General features: G+C 35.8%; 1 protein-coding gene across 1 annotated transcript in view; it reads left to right on the top strand.

Annotated features, from left to right (window-relative positions):
• Col28a1 (collagen type XXVIII alpha 1 chain) overlaps positions 1–23,912 on the top strand; it is a 160,377-nt gene that overhangs the window by 12,902 nt on the left and 123,563 nt on the right. Inside the window, exons 7-12 of the mRNA XM_026391533.2 lie at positions 2,997–3,023; positions 6,415–6,459; positions 8,625–8,669; positions 9,674–9,727; positions 22,621–22,689; positions 23,769–23,837. Coding sequence (XP_026247318.2) covers positions 2,997–3,023; positions 6,415–6,459; positions 8,625–8,669; positions 9,674–9,727; positions 22,621–22,689; positions 23,769–23,837 — 309 coding nt within the window. The remainder of the gene's footprint in view (positions 1–2,996; positions 3,024–6,414; positions 6,460–8,624; positions 8,670–9,673; positions 9,728–22,620; positions 22,690–23,768; positions 23,838–23,912) is intronic.

Raw genomic sequence — 23,912 nt, 5'->3', positions numbered from 1 at the left:
TCATTCAGAAATTTGTGTTATTTTATTCAGGAAACATTTCTTAGGATTCTTATAGATATATGCAGACTAGTAATAAAAATAAAAGTATATTTTTAAAAAAGCTTATTGTGTCTTAGGAGAGATAAGATATTCCAAATAGCTACAGTATGAAACAGAATATCAAAATATTGTTAAAAGGTCATGAACAGGTACTGAGAGGAAACTGGAGTCATCTAGGTATATTTTACAGGATGATTCCTGAAGATATAAGGCTGCGACAGGCAAAGATAGGACAGGTTGGGGAAGAGACAGGCAGATGGAGAGAAAGCCATGAACACCAATCTGAGAGAGGATACTGATGGGGAATGGAGATGGGTTACTTGTCAGACTTAGTGTGAAGGGTGGATTGGACAAAATGCCCAATCCTGCTGCAAGGTCTGGGGTTTACTAGGTGATGAGAAGCCCCTGAAATTTTAATGAGGTACAATGACCCAAAAGCTGTGTAATGGGGTGATTAATCTAATGAGACGCTAAAAAGGAGAAGGAGAAGCACTTAGAAGAAGGTCTGCTACTGTAGTGGACAGGAAAGTTAACACAGACATTGGCTCAATCTGCTCTGGCCAGTATGAAAACCACCAATCAAATGTGGCTATCGAGCCCTTGACACATGGCTACTCTGAATTGAGGTGTGCTGTAGGAGTAAAATATACATTGCATTTTAGAGCCTTAGTTCAAAAAATTATCTCCTTGGTAATTTTTATATTGATTAAATATTAAAATGACAGTACTTTGAACCTGTTGGTATAAACAAAATATAATATTAATTCCACCTCCTTATTTTTACATTTAAAATGTGACTATTAGGACATTTAATATTATATATGTAGTTCACATTTTTGGCTTGCATTACATTAAACAATATCAGGTTACAGCAAGGACAAAATAGAAAAGAAGAATATTGTGAGAATCCATGAAGTCGTGGAAATGACCACATATGTTTACTAACTCTAACTCATATATTCATCAAATATTTATTGAGCACTTGCTATATGCCAGGCACTCTGTTAGGTGCTGGGGATTCAGGCGTGAGTAAGACAGTCCCTGTCTTAGCAAGTGTTTCAGTGAGGTAAACAAGAAATAGCCAACAAATAGATAATTTCAGTCAGAGAAGTACTATGAAAATATGAAACAAGGCAAGGAAAGTAGTCTAAGAAGAAGGAGCAGAGACAAAGGCCCAGAGATAGGAACATGTGTGGTAGACTCAAGAAATGGAAAGAACCCCAGAACATGTTAATGAGTGATGGGCGACAAGGCCTTAGAGTTAGGCAGGGGCTAATCATATAGGACCTTGCAGGCCAGGATCAGAAGAGTGGGTTTAAAGTACAGCAGGAAGTGGTTGCAGAATTTTGAACAGGTTGGATTAAAGGGATATAATGGTAAAACAAGGAGAGAAAAAACAAATGATTATAAAATTTTGATTCTGTGTGATTTGAAATGTGATGGTATCATTACTAGAAATAGGAAAATGAGAAAATTTGCAGTTTGGGTGCCATTTTGGATATTATAAATTTGACTATATAAAAACTAGTAATTAAGATGCCCTGAATAAAAGAAGTAAGTTAAAAAAAAAGAGAGCTGATATAACAACCAAACAGTAAATTGACCATGATTTTCAGAAAGAAAACAGGAGGAGAAAGAAAGAGAGAAAGAAAGAAAGACAAGACTACTTAAAAGCAATATTTCTTTATTTTGTAAGGCTATATGGCTCCTTCCAAAATATAATCTTAACTCTTTTAATATAAAGTAATGACAGAATTATAAATATGGATGTGTGTTATAATGGGTGGAGAGTGCCTTAAGGTTCCTGAGATTAGAAGAACAGGCTTTTTTAGCATGAATGGTTTTAATAGGAATTCCATTATAGGTGGTTATCTATAATATGACCTTTAATTTTAAGTACACTCCTAAAAATTAAACAACATGAACAAATAAATATTTCCAAACTGGATTAAATTGTAGTTTCATCATGTCTTCCACTAATTCTACTTTTATGTTCTATTCCTCAGGGACCACTCATTTGGAAAGAAGGTTTATTTCCTTAATGAAGTTTCCTTTTGTTAAAAAGTCATAACAGGACAAAATGTTGTAGTCTGACTCACATGTAACAGCAATAATAGCTTGTTTATGCCATTGGTTTCTCCAGCTTGGTTTAAATATGCCATATAATTTTGTTTTTGTGCTTGAAAAATATAGTCGTATGAAAGAGTGTGAAATCCAATTTGGAAAAGATTAATTTTGCTTAGAGTGGATAGCTTCCTGGTTCATTTAATATTCAATACTGTATCACTTAAAGGGCTTATGGGTAGAGTCACAGTGGAGAAGGCTGTATGGGATTTCCAGGACTGACTCAGAAGACAGCAGAGGTGCTGGCCCCGTGTCCAGCTTGATATAAAAGACAATAAGTTAAAAGGCCACTGTCTCATCAGGTTGATAGAGGAACCATTCATTTTCTCAATGTTATATATTTGAAACCAAATTTGAAAGGAGGGCCATAATAGATACAGATATTTACCTATATTCCAAAGGCCATTATCTCAGCTCATTTTCAAAGCCAATTTCTCTAATGGCCTCTGAGAGACATTCTCAGCTGCCATAGTTCACAGTTTAAAAGTAAATATAACAATTTTGAAAGAACTGTTATGGGTCATCACTTTTACAATGACTTTCAGTATAGCTTCTCTCCTTGAGTTTGACGCCAAAGGGTAAGAGATTCGGGTTGGAAAAAAAATGTTTGAAATAGAATAGAAATAGTAGGGAAACATAGGTTCTTTCCTTCTCAATAAATGCGTACTTCCCAAGCATAAAGTAAAAGAGTTCACATGTGTATTATCTTATTTTCTAAGACTGCATAGATATGTATAGGTATGTTTTTATTATACCTTATATATGAAAAACATCTAACTCTTCCTCTAATTCTGCTTTATCATGGTTTACTTTTTTACTTATTTTTTAACTAGGGAATTCCTGGATACAAGGGTGACAAGGTAAGAATTGTCTATGGGTTCCATTTGACCTCCCCACTTCCCACAGAGTCTGCAGGGTGAAAAGACTGCTCCTCTTCTAGATCGTATTTTGAGTAACCAATACCCCAGAAATTCCTGCAAAATGGCCCAAACCTGCTTGGAGGGCACCCATAAACATTACATAAAATCATTCCTGTATTCTATTTTCTTCCCAAGCCTGAGAGGGGAACAAGGGGTGGCTGTTTCTAGGGTCAGGAGGAATCAAGATATGTACTTAGTATCTATAAGTCCTTGAACAACTCAAGATCTCTGGTAATACAGTCCTGTCTAATTGGCAGGGTGGTTGGAGAATAAATGGAATAATGGGTGTGATAATGTATTGTAAATTGCTTGCAAGACTATCAATGTAAGGTTCAATTATGAAGAGGCAAGGAAAAATCTTAACATAGGAAAGTTGATTTTTTATAATTATAAAATTATAAATTTATCCTATATACAGCTGAGTAAAATATGAATTCCCCCATCTTGATTGAAACAATGAGGTAGTTATCAACACCAGAAAGCTCTACACATGCACGTGCACGTGCACACACACCCACATAGATTTAAAGATTCATATAACCTTCTGGAGAGTTTTAGATTCACTGAAAGAGTTCTCACTTGGAAAATACAGTTTTTCAGAGAAAAGTGACTCTGAACCTTCGACATTCAAACCAGAATTTCACTAGGAGAAGCAGCATCAGAAATCCAAGGCTAGGAACAGAGCTAATCTGTTTATAGTTTTCTGAAGTACTTGCTCCCTAGAACTATATAATTGTGACCATTCCACAGGGACTAATGATCCTACCAAAAAAAGAAAACGCCTTTCTGAGGCAAATAACACGAATACAATATTTTCATTGATGGGAATCTGCCCCCCAAACAAATGCTGTTCCTCAGGACCCTAGAGCTAACAAATTTGTCTGGACAAATGGAATGTGAATTCTAGCCAAAAGGATTTTTGAATGTATTTTTGGTACTTTTCTGTTTTATATTTTAGTGGTTGACTCATTTTGTTTCCATCTAACATTACTAAATTAATTGCTTTCTAATTGGGTCTTTGAGAATGATTTTCTATTTACATTCAGGAGTTAATGTTCAGCTTGTTCTGAGTGAAGACTCAGTTTTCCCTAAGTTAGTCATGTTCAGCCAGAGGAAGGAGAATTTGTGGTCCATTTGTGTGCCATGTGTCAAAATGCATTCTACTGTCATAGAAAACTAATTAAAACAAATTAAAAAATAAAATAAAATAAAAGTTGAAAAAAAATGATGTAGAGAGAAAGCAGATTGCATTTTAACAGATAGCTGACTCAAAGAATTACACCGTTTTCTTTTATGCTCCTGATGTCAGTGAAACTCCAGGTTGACCTTGGGTAGAAATGCCAGGTCAACGGAAATAACTTATATCCCATGATAAGGTGCCCTGTTTGGCTATGGTGACTGATACATGAATCTGGAAGTCTTACGGACTCAAGTCTGTGATTATAGGCAAAGAATTTAATCTTTCTGAGTTTCATATTCCTTATATATGTTTGGATATATGGATATATGTGGATATATACATATATCTTATATATGTACATTATGTACTGTGCAAGGTGATATACTTATGGAGACAGCAATCATGTAAAGGCTTTGGCACACACTTTGCACCCATAATTGGTGATTACAATTGTTATTTCCTTCCTTAGGGGAGTGCTATTCTACATGTGGTCTTCAGGCTGGCTGCCAGTCTCGTTAATGTTTGCTGGTAGCAATGAGAAAAAGCTTAAACCAGAATATAAGTTTACTGTATTACTATCAACACTGTTAAATTCAGCTGACAGTTATTTCCCATGACACAACTTCCTTGATGAAGGAAGCAATGCATTGAATTACATTCTGGTGCAATTTCCTTATGTTAATAGTGACACACCAAGTAGCATGTCCTAGAACAGCACATAGATAACAAAATTGCAGCAGAAGCAGAAATTAATATTGAAGGCACTGGGTTAGGAGATAGCTAGCATGTAGGTGTAAGTAAAACTTTTAATCTCTCCAATTGTTCCCTTTTCTTAAAAATAAGAATTGATTTGAGACTCAGAGTAAATATATATGAAAGCATTTGAAAATGCTAACATTTTATAAGTAAGAGATTATTTATTATGATTATGAAAGTTTAGTCATTTTTCTAATTGGATGTGACTTTTTACTTTTAACTCCTAGAAGTCTTCAAAGTCTGATATGATGAGTTAGTATTCAGAGATCCTAATTCTCATCTGGGCAAACCACTTAACCTTTTTTAAAATAAATATTTACTTTTATTTTAAAATAATTTTGATTGACAAACATTTTATAGTTTGTAAAATACAATATGTTGTTTTGAAATATGTATGCATTGTGAAATGGTTAGATTGAACTAATGAACTTATGTATTACCTAACATAGTTACCACTTTGTGTATGTGTGTGTGTGTATGTGGGTGATGAGAACACTTAAAAATGCGCTCTTCTAATACTTTTCAAGAACACAAGATGCTGTTACTAATTACAGTCACCATGTTGTGCAATGGGTCTTTTGTACTTATTGCTCCTCTCTAATTGAAATTTTATATCCTTTGAGCAATTTCTCCCAAACTCCAACCTGTTACCCCTGGTAACCACCATTCTACTCTCTGCCTCCGTGAGTTCAACCTTTTTAGGTTCCCCATAGAAGTGAAATCATGAAGCAGTTTTCTTTCTGTGTGGCTAATTTCATTTAACTTATGTCCCCTAGTTTCATCCATATTATCATGAATGATAGGATTTCCATTTTGCAGGCTAAGTAGTGTTCCATTATGTATATAGACCACATTTTCTGAATCTTTTTGAATTGCAAATTTTCAGTCTGTAAAACTGGATTAATAATATCTATATCAGACAGGTAATGTCATAAATGTCTGTTAAAACCATTAATAATTTCTAAAGCATAATTTCAATGTTAGTTTTTTTAATCAACATTCTAGAGAAGAGAGTAGAGTAGAGCATAATAATGGAAAATATGTAGCATGCTCACTGCTATGCCCCTGTCTCTCAGCTGACCTTGCTCACTTATCACGGTACCCTTCTAATACATGGTGGATGATCAGTTACTTTCCTTTTAATTTCATTCCTCTAACAATATGTCACAACTCATTAGGTGGCATCACTGGTTTGATCCTGTCAAGTTAAGGACAACTGATGGAGAAAGGTTTTCAGAGTTCAATGCCCATGCAAATCTCAGTATTGAGGATAAAATTGTAGAGAATTTGTGTGGAGCGCTCATGTCATAAGATTTTGCTGGGAATCTTAAGAAAAATCCTACTCTTGACTGTCTGTAAATGTCCTCTTATTCACTTTATGCATTTATTTTTTAGGGTGAACCTGGAGAATGTGGTAAACCAGGAATAAAAGGTGACAAAGTAAGGAGGATGTTTTATAAATATTAACAGCTGTGATGCCTTTTGGTCTGTTTTCTTAAGAGGAAATTCCTGGGGTGAATTATGTGGCTCTAAAAGAGATGGAGAATCAATGGATCAATTTTCACATATGTGGAACATGAAGTAGCAAACAAAAGGAGGCCTAACCTAGGGAGTGAAGGCCCAATGCCTTTCTTATAGGGCATTAAGACTTTGTTCTGCAATACCTTAACATTTGAGGTCAGATCTACACAAAGTCATGGTGGGAAGAATGAGATAACCAGTAAAGTCAATTCAAACTCCAACACTGCATTTTAATCTATTTTCTCTCTAGATGTAAACACTGAGATCAGACACTTTCCAAAGAGTGAAGAACTCTGTTAAATTAGTGAAATAGTTAAAAACAGTTTGGAAGAACTAAGCATGGATAGTGGCTTGAAATTTTGAATTTATTTTAGCTAAAATAAAAACACCGATGAAGAATTTAAACTAGAGACAGTATTCAGTATGTTAAAAAGTTTCTTAATAGAACAAGAATATAGAAAATATTAAAAAACATAACGATAAAAGATCCAAGAAAGTACAGAGTAAAACTAAATAGCTTTCATTATCAGTAAGAACTATTAACAATAGGCCCCCAAGATACTAACTTTTAAAATATCTTTAATTATGGGAGGAAGATAAGGAGAAAAAGTAAAGCAGAAAGTTAAAAGAAGAGGATACAGTAATGACACCGGTCCATGGAATTAAACACTTAAAATAGTTTGAGACTCCCTGGAAGCTTTTAAACTACTATAGAGTTAAAGGTCAGGTGGATCTGCAAAGTGTAGTAATTATCTCTGGGCAAAATGAAAAGTTTAATGATGAGGTTCTTCCTAGAGGACAACTGAAAAATGTGAGATGAACATGGGGTCATGGAAATACAGAAGAAAGGACACTCAGGACAAAAACCAAAGTCAAACATTACCTGGAAAAACATGAATTAAAAATGGTGGACAAATAATTAATATATTTTCATTGAGTAAGATGCCAGATATTATGTATTTCATTATTTTCTGTACCAAAAAGAAAGAAAATACTGCCAATCTGATGTGATTGTATAAATATATGATGTGATTGACTAAGAATCTCCAATGTTAGAGATCCAAATATATGAAAAAAATGTGTCTTATGTTCAATGAAATAGGGTCCTTGATACAAAGAGTTCACACAAATTTATAAGAAAATTTATAAGAAAAATATATGAAGAGCATGAAGAGATACAAAAGAGAAATGAGAAAAATGTCCAAGCATAGTAGCTTTCAGATAAATGAAATTAAGACATTAAAATGTTATTTCACAAATCAGATTAGCAAACAATGAACTAGTATATGATATTCAGTCTTCATGGGTATTCTATAAGATAAAGATGTGCTTTCTATATTCAGGTGATAGGAATGGACAACAAACTTCACAGAGGAAGTTTCTTTCTATATGTGGTAGGAGAGGCAAGGGAGAGTGATGCAGAACCCTAAATGTGTTTCTAGTCTCTGCCTCAGTTTATCTTCTTCTAGGAAACTATTCTTAGGAATGAATCAGAAGTTGGACAAAAATTTGTACACAGAGATGGTTGTTATACTACTACTTAAAATAGCAATCATAAATACTTCAATGTCAAAATGAGGCAGATGAGTAAGTAAATTGATAGTTCTCTATTCATAACAAATGGGAATCTGGGAAAGGAGAAATTAGATATTATTCGTATAATATCTAAAATAACAGTATTTTGCTAAGTTCCATGTCTTGAAGAGGGACAAAAGAGCAATCTAGATACAATGATAACTCACTAAATTGTTAACTAGTGACATTCCTTATTGGAAGGAAACTATTCTACCAAGCATGCTGCCTTCTAAAGGATTTTGTGAAGTAATTGCTTTACTCTGATCAAAATGTCAATGTGTAGGCTAAAAACTGACATGTACAATTGGATTTTCATGGAATTTGTTTATTAAGACAAAGTCTGACCTGAGGTCTCTTGTTATATAATCATTTCAACTTGTTGGCTTTGGTGTTTGGATAACCAGGGAAGACTGGCTGTTGCCACATGACATTCCCTTTCCTCCCACCTAAAATAACTGCCCTTAGGAGATAGATATTTATAGATACTTACGATTAATTTTATTACACAGGGATCTCCAGGGCCATCTGGACCACAAGGACCAAAAGGACTTCAGGTAAGGTTACTAAAACCAGATCTAGGTTTGGATTAGAATCACCTGGGAAACTTTTTAAAAAAAATCCCTTTACCCACTTGTACCCTCTTCCAATTAAATCAGAATGTCTGCAGATTGGAACCAGATATCAATATTTTTAAAGATCCCCAGATGATTCCAATTTTTCAGCAAAGTTTGAAAACAACTTTCCTAATGTTTTGATTAGCTAACTCAGGCTCCCTAAAGACAGGTACTGGCCAGCAAATCTACTTACTGAGCACCTTAAGGAGATGAGAATAATTCAGAGTATTTTTGCATTGCTGCTATAATTGGAAGAGTTTTGCTTTTCTCTAAATTATAATATTTGTATTTTTCCATTACTATAAGTACTTAGTCCTCTATAATATGGAATGATCATTTAAGGAATTTGTTTAATTTAGACAAATTGCATGGATTTCAGAAAATAATCTGAATTTGTTTTCCAGCCTAGGGACTTGTTTCTTCTAAAGTTACACTGAGTGTATATATGTGTGTGAAGTGTTAATTTTAACTTTTCAGAAAGTTTGCTGAAAGTTGTACTTTTACCAAAGGTTTCCTACATAGAATCTAGTTAGCCAACAACTTCTTTGCTTTGGCCTGAAATTGTCAGAGCAAGCCAGTATTTCTGGTTATTGGAAATGATTAATTTCAATTATATGGCTTAGATACTAAAAAAAAATTGCTTAATAGGAAAGAAAAAATTTTTTTTCAAAGTCTGGCATGGGAATAAGTTTAGAAACACAGGTTTAGGTAACAAATACCTCATTAATAAGATGTTTTCTCTCAGCATATGTGCTATTTTAGAAGCTGTTCATTCAACTCGGAATTTTACGTCATTCGGTTTCTTGATGAATCTGATGCCAATGTAACTCTGAGCTATATGGTCTGACTTCTAACTCCAGGATATCTAGGAACCTTAAAGAAAGGCTCATTCTTGGTTAGCCTTTTGTACACAGAACTAATTCTTTGTTTTCATCTTGGAGCAGGGCTTTGGTGGACCTCCAGGAGATCCAGGCCCAAAGGGATTTCAGGGCAATAAGGTAATCTTACCCTGTGATTAGAGACAGGCAGAGTGCCTTCCACCCCGTGGCTTTATGGTAACGCATGTTTTTATTAGACTGACATCAATGGCCTCTTTGAGGAAGCATCTTTGGAAATACTTAATAACCTGCAGGTGTACACACAGAATCAATCAAGTATATGCAGGAAGCCAGTGGCATAGCTTTATCATTTATTAGTCTATTACTCAAGGGGGACATTGTTAAACATAAACCATTATCTAGATTCTTCACCGTATTGTTTTCCTACTCCTGTCCTTTAGTCATTTTATGGCTCACTAGAAACTAAAAAACACTACAAAATAACACAATTCAAATATTCTCTTGTCCACATACAATGCCATCTTAGTATACAGTTTATTAAGGAATGGAGCTTATCTGTTATACCAACAGAGATTAAGCAACCACAACTATCAGTGCCCTGCTTGTAATGTCACCCATTGATAATAAGGCAAGACAGACAGGGAGGGGTTTAGTGAGAACTAAATACAAATCGAGGATATCAAGAAGGGTCTATAAAAGACCTGGTTATAAGATTCCCTTTCCCAAAAGAGTGACTTTGATTTGTTAAAAGCAATCCTTTTGGTTTCTTTTTAACTGTTCTCAATGCTTAGTACATTTCACAGATGTAGTAAATATTCCAAAAAATGGTGTTGGCTTCGTGACTGAAGTTGTGTAGAATTTGTAGCGATTGTTAGCTATAGAAGTTGCTCTCCCAACTGACCCTAGAAAAAGCTAATCTTTTAAGGGTGCAATATTGGACTTAAGTTGTAGGAGCAGTTGGGCTATTTAAGTGTTAACTTTTCAGAGAGAAGAAAGGGAGTGACAAGTATAGTATTTTAATGAGATAATGACAGTTTGAGATTTCCCAGGCTACTTTTAATTGACAAATTAAAATAGAATGGGCTTCTCAGAGGGAGCAGGCTCAAGCTTCATCTGGGGAGATTGTCTTTTCCAGTGCTTGCCCCTGATTAATTTTCTCTGGGGGAAAGAAATGCCTTGTTGAATACTGAGTAGAAGTTCTCCTGAAATTGCTTTGACTATAGGTGAAATCCCACAGCATGCAAAAGATCTATATTTTGATAGCACGTGCATGTTTCTAGAATTCATTGGTTACCTAAGATGATAATGTTCATGTTTGTGAAATAGAGGCTTAAAATCAGGGATCAGAGCAGGAGATTGTAACATCGATAGAATTATAGAATGTTTGAGCCATAAATGATTTTAGAGATCATACCAGCCCAATACTTTTATTTTGGAAATAAGAAATAAAGCCTGGAGATCAAAGGCTTGCCTTAGAAGCACAGGCCACTCCATCAGCTCCTGAGGCTCTGGGGAGGTGCTGGGCTGGGAGCAGTGTGTGTGTGCGGTAATGGTGACTGTGCAACAGTGGTGATGAGGACAGGTCCACAGAAAGCTGGCATCATGTGATTATATCTCTTTGTGTTTAATTGACTTACTTACTACTTAGGTGGTTTTTTAAAAATATTTTTATAGTTGTAGATGGGTATAATATTTTCATTTTATTTATTTATTTTTATGTGGTGCTGGGGATTGAACCCAGTGTCTCATGCATTCGAGGCAAGTGTTCTACCACTGAGCTACAACCCCAGCCCCAGTTTTTTTTTTTAAGAACAATTTATCTGAATAAAGTTTGGTTTTTAATTCAGACAATGCATTAGTTCTTAATAAATAATGAGTCAAGTGTGGTTTTCTGGGAAGGAGGAGTGGCTATGATTTTTCTGACATAATAGCACTTTGTGTTTGAGTTTTATAGCATAGGCATAAAAGAAGTAATTTTTTCCAGAAGTATTGGAGGAGTTCGTCTGTTTCCTAAGGGCATCTCCTTAAATTGAAATTTTAATTGTAATAAAATATACGTGACATAAAATTAACACTCAGGTTTGAATCACAAAGTTCACTGCCAAGTGAACACAGAAGATCATTGCCAATTGAAAAGGTGTCATTTCTAGGCAATGTTGGGAGTTGTTAGGAGGCTGTAAGGAGGTCATGTGAGCTTCCCTGTCTCCCTCTAGTGCTATTTCTGGTTTAAGGTCACAAGTGTAGATAGAGGTCTCTCAACTCTTCCTTTCTTAGAGTATTACTGCTTTCTATATGATTTCTACTACACTTTGGATCCATTAGCTAGAGATCCATGTCTCGTAGATCATTAGTGGACCCTTATTTTGCATTTTATACATTTATTAGTGTGTTGTCTTAAAAGTCAGCTTTCAGGGAATGATTTCATCTTGCCTCCCAGAAAGTACTTCTACATTTTGAAGGCCTGTAAACAATGTTGTATTAGATAGTGGCTTCTTTATTTTCACCCATTATCATTTTATTAGAAAATGTTTTCAAGAAACTGATCTTGTAATTTATGTAAATAATCCCTAAAATCCAGTAATTGTGCATTTTAAAAATATATTTATTTTTTAGTTATAGGTGGACCCAGTATATTTATTTTATTTTTATGTGGTACCAAGAATTGAACCCAGGGTCTCACACATTCGAGGTGAGCACTCTCCCTTGGAGCCACAATCCCAGCCCATAATTATGCATTTTCTAATGAGCATAGGGAGGATTATTTATTTTGTAATTTCTGTAATACTTGTTGATATCTTACAAATTAGGCTACCGAGGCACAAGGAGTTTAAGGAAAGGGTCCAAGTCTATGAAATTAGTAAGGGACAGAATCAGAATTCAAACCCAGAAGTATGTTCTTAACTACCCTGTGCTATTTATCCCTTAACAAAAAATGGCTGAATCTCCTGAATATTTGTTCTGAGATAAATGCTTTACTTTTGAACAGTATGGAAGTTGCATATTTTCTCTTCTAGTCTATTCTGGCTGAGTACAACACTCTGTTGAAAGGTGCATTTCTACTTGACTATAATGTTCATCTGAAAGTAACAGGAAAAGAAGGAAGGGGATCACTTGGGGAAAAGAAAACAGCAATTCTAATTTTGCATTTTTAAATACTGTATTTCTTATGAGACCTTAAAATAGAAACCTTAGGCTTGTAACATTTGCAGATTTTGTGAGTTTCTAGATGGTATATGCCCATATTTTTGAATTTATGAATGGTCTCTCATCAACTACAGTCACTTTCTGTTGCTCTGGGAGTAGAATGTTCTTCATCAAAAGGTTTTTCAGAAAAGGTGGCCAAAGGACAAAAAGAAAAAACAACATGGATTAAATCAAGGGAAAAAATGCTTCTGGCCATTTTACAAATCATTTCTGTCATTAATACTTTCCACATGTAAAGTAGCTCCTATTCTGCACTGAATGCCCTTGTTGCCTTAGCAACAAAACATAGATGTTTCTCAGAATGACACATTGGCTCAGAGGCCACCTCAACTTCTTTCGCACATAAGGCTCACGTGGAGGTATTCATGAGAAGAATATCCCAGGAGTCTGTATGTGAAATAAATTGGAATTATAATCACATCGGTGGCCAAGAAGCTTTATACCTAGGACCAAACTGAAATGTAACTCAGGAGACAGCGCTCTCTGGGCTCTGAGGAAAGACTGGAGTCCCTGTGAACCCAAGACTACCAACTTCCATGGGGCTGCAGTGGCAGCCCAGGATGCAATCACATCTGGCTGCCAAAGGAGCTCTCATAAATAGAAAAAAATGTCTCACTGCGTAGACCTTTCAAATCACAGAGAACAAGTTACCAAAATTAATTGTGGACAAATAAACCCAGTGGGACATTGGGTGGGTCCAACCCAAATTAGGTCATTTTTGCCATTTCTTGATGTCTTTCTGAGGTTATTTCTGAAGCATACTTTCTTCACAAGCCTCATGCAAATCTGTTCTTTCCAAGATAGACTTTGTGTTCCTGGGAGCTAGGGATGGACTGTGGCATGGATAGAAGCAGCTGTGACACTCGGAGGTATCCTAGTGTTAAAGCTGTAGAATTAGGGCCAAAAGAGCATAAGGAGATATCCCTGAAGTCTTTTCCCAAGATGAAGTACCTTATGTAAATCCTGAAATAGTTAAAAATAATGTGATATTGTATTATTTATCAATTGATCTTTATAGATAAATTGCCTTCTTCTTCCGCCTTCCATTGTGCTATTTTAGAATGTTCATATTTACTGTAAGTTTTTTTTCTTGTTTTCTTCTTCTGCCTTCAAGACTTGAAGTCCTCTTACACATGAAATTGGGTCTTGCTTTATGTTCAATTTAGATTCTTCAATGTTAAGAAAACCCATAGAGAAATTGGAATATGGAGGTGGAATCAGAGGGAGGGAGGTAGCACTCAGGGATGTTGACCATTTTTCCCATCCTATTTGGGTAATACAGAGTAAGTGAAGCACTGATGTGACCCATTAAAAGCTTTTCATGCATTAATAACATAATAACATAATAATTATTAATAATAACATAATAATATTAATAACACATAATAACCTAATGTGTTATTTCTACTTGTACTTTCTTCTAAAAGTGTCATAAAGACTTGGGATTTTTTTTTTGTTTTGCCTATATAATTAGTCACTTTTTCATAGTTACTATTTTCACTAGAGCAGAAGAATCACTACTGAAGATTTGGTTGTTTTAAAGACACATTTCTGTTTTGATAATTACTTAAAAACTTAAGTTGGTCCAAAGTTTAGCTTAGTAGCTTTAGTAGGTTAACCTATTAATATAACTAATATTTCCAAATTGTGGTGTGGAAATAGCTCAACACCACAAATTCGAATACCTATACAGAATTTTAAACTTTCTCCTCAAACAGGCATCTTGTATATATTTATTTCAGCTCTCATATAACTCAAATACCTAACAATCTCCTAATATCATGCTGTTGCTTTCAACCCGTTAAAAAATCAGGATTTGTTACAGGATATTTAAATCCTCATAATGTGAGGTGGAGTAAATATAAGGTGAAACATATGTAGTACCTGTAGTTTCTAGTAAAGAATAATTAATCAAACAGAAAGATCTTGAGTTCACAACTCTGAGCAGAATTGACTACCTGCAAACCATTTTTAAAAACAGGGTCCTTGAACATGTCAGCTTTTCTAGTTATCAAACCCAATAATGCTTTCTGGTCCTTCTGACAGGCTAACAACTTTGAACACAGTTGTGACTGTTCAATCTACAGGAAGAATCCTTTTATAACTGTAATTATAAGTATCCATTAAAGGAAGATCATAGCCAAATTACGTGAATGTCAAAGTCTAAATGCTATTTCTGTACTGGGCCTAATTAAAAGGAAAGAGTCATTAGTAATCTAGCAATTCTTATTGTGGAGAGTGCTGTGACCTGTACACACATCTGCCCACCAGGACTCTAAATGAGCTTATTAACTCATTTGACATGAGACAACTGATACAGTGACAACGAGAAGTGGCTGCCAGAACATGTGGAATGTCAGCCAGTAGCTTCAAGGTAGATGATTTCCATGCAAATCTCTGATACATATGGTACTTAGCAGCTGGGCTATGATGTATGTGTGTGTGTGTGTGTGTGTGTGTGTGTGTGAGAGAGAGAGAGAGAGAGAGAGAGAGAGAGAAGGTAGACATATGTACCTGAAATGCAAGTGAGTCAGTTTGTATATATCATGTTTCATCTTGGCTCATATTTTTTCTTTTAGAGAATCTTTGTCTTCATATGATGGGCCTTCAGTTATAAATAGATTATAACTATCTGGTTTTGTAGTTTTCATCCAATTCCAAAGAAATGAATTTAGTCTGTAATGAAATTATTTTCGAAATTCTTTAAGAATAGAATGGAAAAGTCTCAAGAGGCAGTTTGTCATTGTTTTAAAGCCAAACTGCTGGGATGGAAACCAGGCCTTGGCTTTATTAACGCTGTGATTTGCGCAAGTTCCTTGACTTTCCTAGGACTCCATTTTCTTGTCCATGTGGCAAGTTGATAACACACCCAGCTCTTACGGTTGTGAGGATCAGATGAGTTAAAACACAAGATACTCTTTGTGTTCCTGGGAGTTAGGGATGGACTGTGGCATGGATGGACCATCTGTTAGCGTTAGAGCTGTGGAGTTAGGGCCAAAGAGCGTAAGGAGATATCCCTGAAGTCTTTTCCCAAGGTGAAGTACCTTATTTAAATCCTCAAGTAGTTAAAAACACTGTGATATTGTATTATGTATTAATTGATCTTTATAGATAAATTGCCTTCTTCTTCCACCTTCCCTTGTGCTATTTTAGAACATAGAACACTGAGCACCTGTCTCATAGTGAGAACCTTGGATGTTGGTAATTTTTATGAAGCAGTTAATTCGACAATATATATTAGTTTACAATAATGTAGACCAAGTTTATTCTGATGTTTTCTGAAAATAGCCTTTTATTACACACACTTCCTCTGAAACAAGAGAAATTAGGTACAAAAATGGAGCCTGACTTAAGAAGTACTTGATAAATACTATCTTCTTATCCCCTGTTCACTAGCTCACTTACTAGCTCACTCACTTCCTTCCTTCCTTCTTTCTGAAAAGGGCCTTTTCTGATTTTTTCCTCCAAAGCCTCTGTGTGTACTCATGACTTCATGGAGTTTCAGCTGAGGATGGAACCTGGCTGTGCTCAAGCCACTCTGCACTTACAAAAATACTGTCCCTCACTTTCTTCCCTTTGGAATGCATGAGCATCACTGCCACAAGACTTAGCATATAGTACAGCTGGTGTCATCCATATCTGAGAAATGGTTTGAATAAGATGCTAATATATCTTTATCATAATGTTAAAAAGATCCCAAGGAATGATGAAATTATTCATAATTGTATGATCCAAGAAAAGGTAAAGTTCTCTTCTTACACAACTCAGTATTTCAATAAATTGGATAACCATTTATTGTCTTAGAAAAAAAGAAGATTGCTTTGGTTACAGCTAGTGCCAGGAATGGGGGGCATTGGGTTTTCTTTTGCCTAACTGTTCTTTAACCTTAAGCTATTTATTGTGATTTTGTTAATTTTTCAGCTGGAAAAGAGACTAATTGTATCTTAGGTGAGTTTGTAGAAGAAACTGTTTAATAGGCCCTTGATATCATTAGGTAATTTATGTACAATTGCTCCTGATTGAAACTTATATGACCCTAAAGGAGCATTTACAGACACAACTTCTCCTGGTTTAGACCAAGTTTTCCTTTTGTTTGTCTTAGACAGTTAGCATGATCCTTACTCCCTAGCTGATGTTCAGTAAATGTTTAACGCATGGGTGGTTGAGTGAGTGACAGTAGTTAGCTTTGCATTGAAAATGCAAAGCAAAGTGAAATTACGTGCATCCTCCCTATAGTCTAGTGGAAAGGCTTATTAACACACTTAGAAATGCAAAAGCTCCAGGCTCTTTAATTTCTATGAAACTGCCTAACAAAGTAGCCACATATAACTACTGGGCAAAGTTGCCAATGTAGTGAGTATACAGAAAAAGAGAAAAATGGTGCTATTTATACTGTAGTGTCTACAATAGAGATTTCACCTGATCAGAAAAACCCTTCTTCAAGCCATGGTTCTTAAATTAGTATAAGAAAGATGAGAAAGAATAACCAGATAAGAGAGAGGTAAGAGCATCCCAGACAGAGTGTCATGTGCAAATATCCTGTGGCAGGAGGGAGTAAGTCAAGGGCAAGGAACCAAAGAGACAGTAGGATCATACCATGTAAATAGCTCTGTTTATGTCCTATGAGCAAAGGAAAAAGCCTTGAAAGGTTTTGTTCAGACTAAAATTAAAAGATTTATCTGATAGCAATGGAGGGAACAAACTGGAGTGTGCAGGTAAGATATTATAAGGACATTGCTGGTGTTTGAACAAAAAGTGTTTTGATTTTGGTGTAGACTATAGAGATATAGATGGAGAAGGGGATAGTTTGAGACACATTTAGGAAGCATACTGACATGTACTTGGGATATAATCATTACACATGGTGGGAGGAGGAGAGGAAGAATAGTCCCCTCAATTCTGGTTTGACACAGGAGAGATTGTGAACCCTTTCCTTAGGTAGAAGAGACTGGAGGATGACCAAGTCTGTGAGTGAAAGGTACTACGTCTGTCTTTAGAAATGACTTTTGAAATGCTCCTTTCCTCCAGCCTCCTGCAAGATGTCTTGCTAGAACTTCCATGTTTCCTCCACCTAAATGTTGTTACTGTCCATGGTTCTGACCCAATGCTCAAGGCTCTTTAATTTCTATGAAACTGTCTAACAAAGTAGCCACATGTAGCTACTGAGCATTTGAAATGTGGCTCATCCAAATTGAGATTGCTGTCAGAATAAGACTGGGTTTCCAAGGACTTAGTATTAAGACTAGTGAAAAATATAAGCATCAATGCTTTTAAAATATTGATTCATGTTGAAATAATAACATTTTAGATATTTTAAGTGAAATATATTTATTAATTATAGTCCACCTGTTTCTTTTTATCTTTTTAATAAGACTATTGAAAAATTTATACTACATACATAGTCACTGTGTATTTCCACTGGACAGTGCAGCTCCAGATAGTGACCCAGTTGTCACTCTGTTTCTGGCTCCTTGTACTTACTTTCTGCAGAACATTTCATGTCATTTTATGCCTCACAGTTTCCTCTCTTTGAACTTTTGCTCCTTTTCTTTCCTACCAGGTTCACTATGATTGCTACCTCTTCATTCAGCTCAAGTATTCCCTCATTATCATGAAACTTTCTCAGTTCCTTGAGGCAGAATTAAATATTTCTGCCTCAGAGACTTGTATGCTCTGTTAATATCTTTATTATAGATAATTTACATGCTTGTATTTTGTTTCATATTCATTTGTGTCTCCAGCCAGATTGTAAACTTCTGCAAAGTGCAGGCGCAATCTGATTTATGTCTCTAATTATGTAAACTGGTACTCAATTATAGGCATAGATTTTTATTCACCAGACCTTTTATGGAGCACAAAACCTGGTGTCAGCTTGGTCAACAAAGACCTGGTGAATAACAATTGAATCTACATATATTAAACAGCTATTTTACACACAATATCTTGAATCTTCTCAACCACCCTGCAAGGTAGATATAATCATCATCATTTTTCATGTTGGGATCTTGCAAAAGTTCAAATTATTAGTAAGTGATAGAACCAGGGATAATTCCAAAAGCCATACCTCCCACACCCCATAGATTCCCTGCATGCTGAAAAGTCAATTAAAAAATAAAGATTATATTCCTACAGTATAAATGGAATCAAACCCCTGTTTTCTAGGATTATCATAAGATTAAAAGAGATAATGAAATAGTCGGTCTCATTAAATATGGGCTTCCTCTGCTCTTGAGGTCCATAGAAGCAGGGGTGTTCTTAGTTTCCAAGGAGGATCAAGGTGGTCTCATTGCTCCCACACATGGTTCACAGTCACATTCATGTATATTCACAATCACAGAGATTATGAAACAAGACTTTCTTTGGGGGCTACTCCTCTTTGTTATCCTCACCTGTTGACCCAGGTCATCAAAGAAAGTGAAGTCGAGAAATAAGTACAGTTGGTACTGTAGGCATTATGGGCATGCAATTTCTCTCTCTCTCTCTCTCTCTCTCTCTCTGTGTGTGTGTGTGTGTGTGTGTGTGTGTGTGTGTGTTGGTGAGTGTTGGGGGCAGGAATAATAGGAGGAAAGGAATCAAGCCTATAGTATTACCCACAGTGTGTTGTCTCAGTAAATTTCCAGAAAACTATTCCAAGTAGAGTGCTGCCTCTCCTCCCATGCTTGGTCTTGTCTCAACATCATCTTTTACAATGAGGACCACCTCCATTACTACTACAAGAGTTTTTGTAGGAAAGGTCAAGGGAAAATAATAATTATGTACCTTTATTGGTCAGTGGGTCCTACATTGAGATGTTAGGCTCCTGAGAAATCAATATAAGCAAGGGAAATGTGAAGTTATGTTTCTGAGGGACTGTGTTAAGGTAAGGGAAAGCAATCATTTTGGATTCCTGTAATTCCCTTGAAAAAAGTAATAATAAAAATTTCTCAGTTGTTTTTGGTACTTGGCCAAGCCTAAGGGGAACCCATAAGTTCAAGAGTAACAGAGTTGCATCTCTTGATTTCCTGGTTCACACATTTAATATAATAACCAAACCATGCTTTGAAAGTAGTCAGAAGAAACTTTGTCACAGACCTGTGCTGTTGGTTTGTTTCTGATCAAACCTGTAGTTAAGTACTGAGTAGGGCAGAGCTCCCACTAATCAAAAATCCTCAAGTTCACTATCAGATGCATAGTTTAAATGCCTTATCGCCTCTTACAAAACCAAAAGTACATATAGGAAGTATAGAAAAGAAAATAAATGAACTTAGGGTTTAAAATTATTATCGCAGTTTTTTGATGGTGCATCTCTTGAGCCAGCTCTCTAAGTTTAGGAACTGTGTCCTAGACTTCTCAGTCCTAACCTTCCACAGAACAAGTACTTGGTGTTCATTTGCAGAGTGATGGCAACAGGCCCTCATGTGGGACGTCCACAATTTACAAAGAGATTTCAACTTGAGTGCAGAGCACAGAAGTTGTAAAAGAAAGAAAGAAGAAATAAAGGTTCCTTGAAGCAAAAAATTTGCTCTAGAAAGTTGAATAATTTTTAGCATTTACTTTTACTTTGATGTTAAGAAATCAGCTTCAAATTTAGTGCCAATTTTTATGTCTGATATTATAAAAAGAGAGAAGTTCCTTGACAAAGAACATGTAAAATAAGAACGGCTGTGTTGTGTCCACTCTAGATTTAAACTACACAGAAAAACAAGTACAACCCAAAGATTTTAAAAAGTAAATTCTAGTTGATTTATCTGCCAGATTGACTTGTCCTCAATAGCATGAACAGTAAATACATTTATATCAAACCACTTATTTGCCAAAAAATCAAAAATTCTGGCAACTGATTTTTTTTTTTTTTTTTTTTTTGGTACCAGGGAATGAACCCAGGGACACTTAACCACTGAGCCACATCCCCGTCCCTTTTAAAATATTTTATTTAGAGACAGGGTCTCACTGAGTTGCTTAGATTCTTGCTTTTGTTGAGGCTGGCTTTAATTTGCAAGCCTTCTCCTGCTTCAGCCTCCTGAGCCACTGGGATTATGGTTGTACACCACTGTGCCCATCTCAGGCAACTGATTTTAAGACAGGTTTCTTTTGTTTTAATTTATCTTGAGTTTGAGTATATATTTTGGGGAACTGATTTCTTCTTGTCCCTTCTCGTTCTCCTTTGCAATGCTCAAAGTTAACAACTGCTCTAAAATAATTCCCTTACTAACAATACATTGCTCTGATTGTTAAGTGTCCCCTGCAAAATCACAAGTCTCCAGGGCAAAGGGAGATTTTAAAATTAATGAAAAGTTTTTTTTTTTTATTTCCCTTAATCTGAGAGAAGGTTAGTCTCAATTTCGGTTCCACTTTTCTGTTTGCATGCACAAAGAGATAAATCTTTGGTTTTATGAAAATTGTCTTTTTTGTTGAATGAAATTTTCAATAGCAAGTATTATTTAACTCAAACACAAGAGTATTCAGAACTCTTCCTTAGCATAAATTAAAAATTCATGTGTATTTACAAAAACTAGAAAGAAACACACTAAAAATTAATAGGAATTATAGATAAGTAATTTAAAAATTTCTTTAAATGTATGCTTTTTAATATATGACAGGTCTTCTACAGTGACAATATATTATTTTAATAAGTGAAAAAAACTTAGCAGTATTAAAAAGGACAATTGAAATCAATAGCAATTGGAATCCTTTTTCCTATCATCATGTTATAGGGCCAGATGCCTGAGAGACTGGAAAAGTCCTATCTGTGAGTGATGTTGAGGTGTGAATTGGGACAGACCAGGTAACTGTCTGGACTCAGGTTTACCATCTGGGAAATGGAGAAGGTTGAGTGTCATGGTCCCATCTAGTTCTGAGATGCCTGAGTTCTATTATGGGCCTGCCCCATGGTAGTCTGAATTAATTAAAAATGTTTTGGCTTTGAGTTACAACATCTTGACTAAGAGTGGCTTAAATCACAAAAACTCTCACTGTTGAGTGAAGAGAGTGTTTGCAGTAGGTAGTCCGGGACTGGACTGGCTGCTCAGCAAGGTTATCCAACAGTTAGGCTCTTCTCCATGTGCTCTGTGTGATCCTCTTCTGCTCTTGGCTCCTATAGTAGAGATTGTTTTATCATGGATACAAGACATTACCACATCTCCATGTAGGAAAGAAAAGACAGAGGCCAAAGGTTTTTCCTTTACATCCAGCAAGGTCCCTTCCATCTCATTTGTTAGAACTGAGTCACGTGATCAACCCAGACTAATGGGTAGCAATGGGAAAGGGGATCCCAGGCTTGAGTTAGATTACTTATCATTCATCCCATACCTGTGAGAGCAAAGAGCAGCTGCCCTTGTCATGAGCAGATCAGGGTTCTTCTACCAGCAGGTAGGAGACAGGGAGAGAGGGTAGCCATTGGAGTCTGCCAAAGCACCGAACAAAAATATTAATGAATGAGTGAGGGCTACACTGCAGCTTTCATATTTCCTAAAAATGTTTGCCTTAGAGGATCACTTCATCCAGGAAAAAATATTTTAAAATGTATGACTGAGTTAATATAAAGATAAATACAACTCAGGCTTAATTCATTATTACATATTCATTATTATGATGTTGATTTTTATAATAATTTAAAAAATTAAAATGGAAACATGTTCACAGGTTCCTACAAGTATTGTGGGCCCTAGAGACTGTGCCCACTAAGCCTAGTAGGTAATTCAACTCTGGGACTCTGTTGTCTTTCCAAATGGATTTTAGATGATTGAGTGCAGAGGCTGTATCCTAGGTTCCACTGTTACCCCCAAAGCCCTATCACAACACTATACATCTCAGAGCTGCTCAATGACTACTACTAAGTTGACCTAACATAGCACTTTTTCTCCCTGCAGGGTGAGCCAGGTCCTCCTGGCCCGTATGGTCCTCCAGGAGCCCCTGGTATTGGACAACAGGGTATTAAGGTAAGGATGATTGTTTCTTTGTCTATTGATGACTATTGAATTTATTGTAAAACCTGGGGGAGTGTGATTTGAACCCAATTCAGCCTAATCGTAGTAAACATGAGGAGATTCCCTGCAGAAGTTACTGACATTTGCATCTTTGGACACGGCAATGTTCTGACCAGGGGCAGTTGTCACAAGAATAATCAATTAATCATATTTTGATTGAAATGAAAATTTGCTTATCTCTAAATATCCACTCACTCATAAAATATGTGTAGCTCTTTTGAGTTTCCACACTTTAAACATTAACATACAAATATGTTATTGCGAAGTAAAATATCTTAACACATCAACTACTACTTGCTCACATTAAATAAGTATAGATGGGCAGGAACCAGAGAAACTAGGACACTGAATAAATAATTATTGACAAAAAGGTTTGCAGGGAAATAGAAAGTAAGAAACAGCCCTCCTGGGATGCTCTGTACCAGACTGGATAGAATGGAGTGGAAGTGCTTATTTTAAATGTGTTTGGGACAATAAGGCCTTGATGCAGTAGTAAAATAAGACTTTGATGCAGCACTAAAACTGTACTCTGAATGTAATCAAGTGTCAGCATAGGTAACATTTCAACAATAAGTACATTGAGACTCCAGGGAAAGCAGGGTTTCTATGGGTAGAGTTATTGGAGAAGCATTCTACAGGAGATCAAGTATGAAACAGAGTTTAAGGGAGAGGGGGAAGGGACAGAGTAGGGACAAGGGATGAATACATTCCAGGATCATGGCCAGGAATAGCACAAATATCATTAGTTTGTCCCATTGGTGTCCAAAATGAATTGCCAAGCCATTCATCTTACCATTACTATGGGATAGATTGTGAAAGAGAAAAGTGCTGTATTGCATTTAAAGAAGAGTTGATAAACATTTGAGGGTAATTTGTTTACTTAAATTCAAATTAAATTCGTTTTTCTCTCTCCAGATTTTAAACATGTTTATGGATATTAAAAGTTTGGCTATTTTGTATTTATCCTTGTTGAAATCTCCAGATTATTTTATGCTATGTTTTATTTTAAAGTGCCCACTGTACTTTTTCAGGGAGAAAGAGGTCAAGAAGGAAGAACAGGAGCTCCGGGACCCATTGGAGTTGGTCAGCCAGGACAGCCGGTAAGTAGCAAACATACAAGATGGAAAAAAAAAAAAAAAAGAGCCACACTATTTTCATGTGTTCTTTTGGGTCAG

This window comes from Urocitellus parryii, chromosome 3 (assembly GCF_045843805.1).
Source record: "Urocitellus parryii isolate mUroPar1 chromosome 3, mUroPar1.hap1, whole genome shotgun sequence".
Taxonomy (NCBI): Eukaryota; Metazoa; Chordata; class Mammalia; order Rodentia; family Sciuridae; genus Urocitellus; species Urocitellus parryii.
The sequence above is the reverse complement of the archived record's forward strand: the minus strand, read 5'-3'. Positions and strand labels throughout refer to the sequence as shown.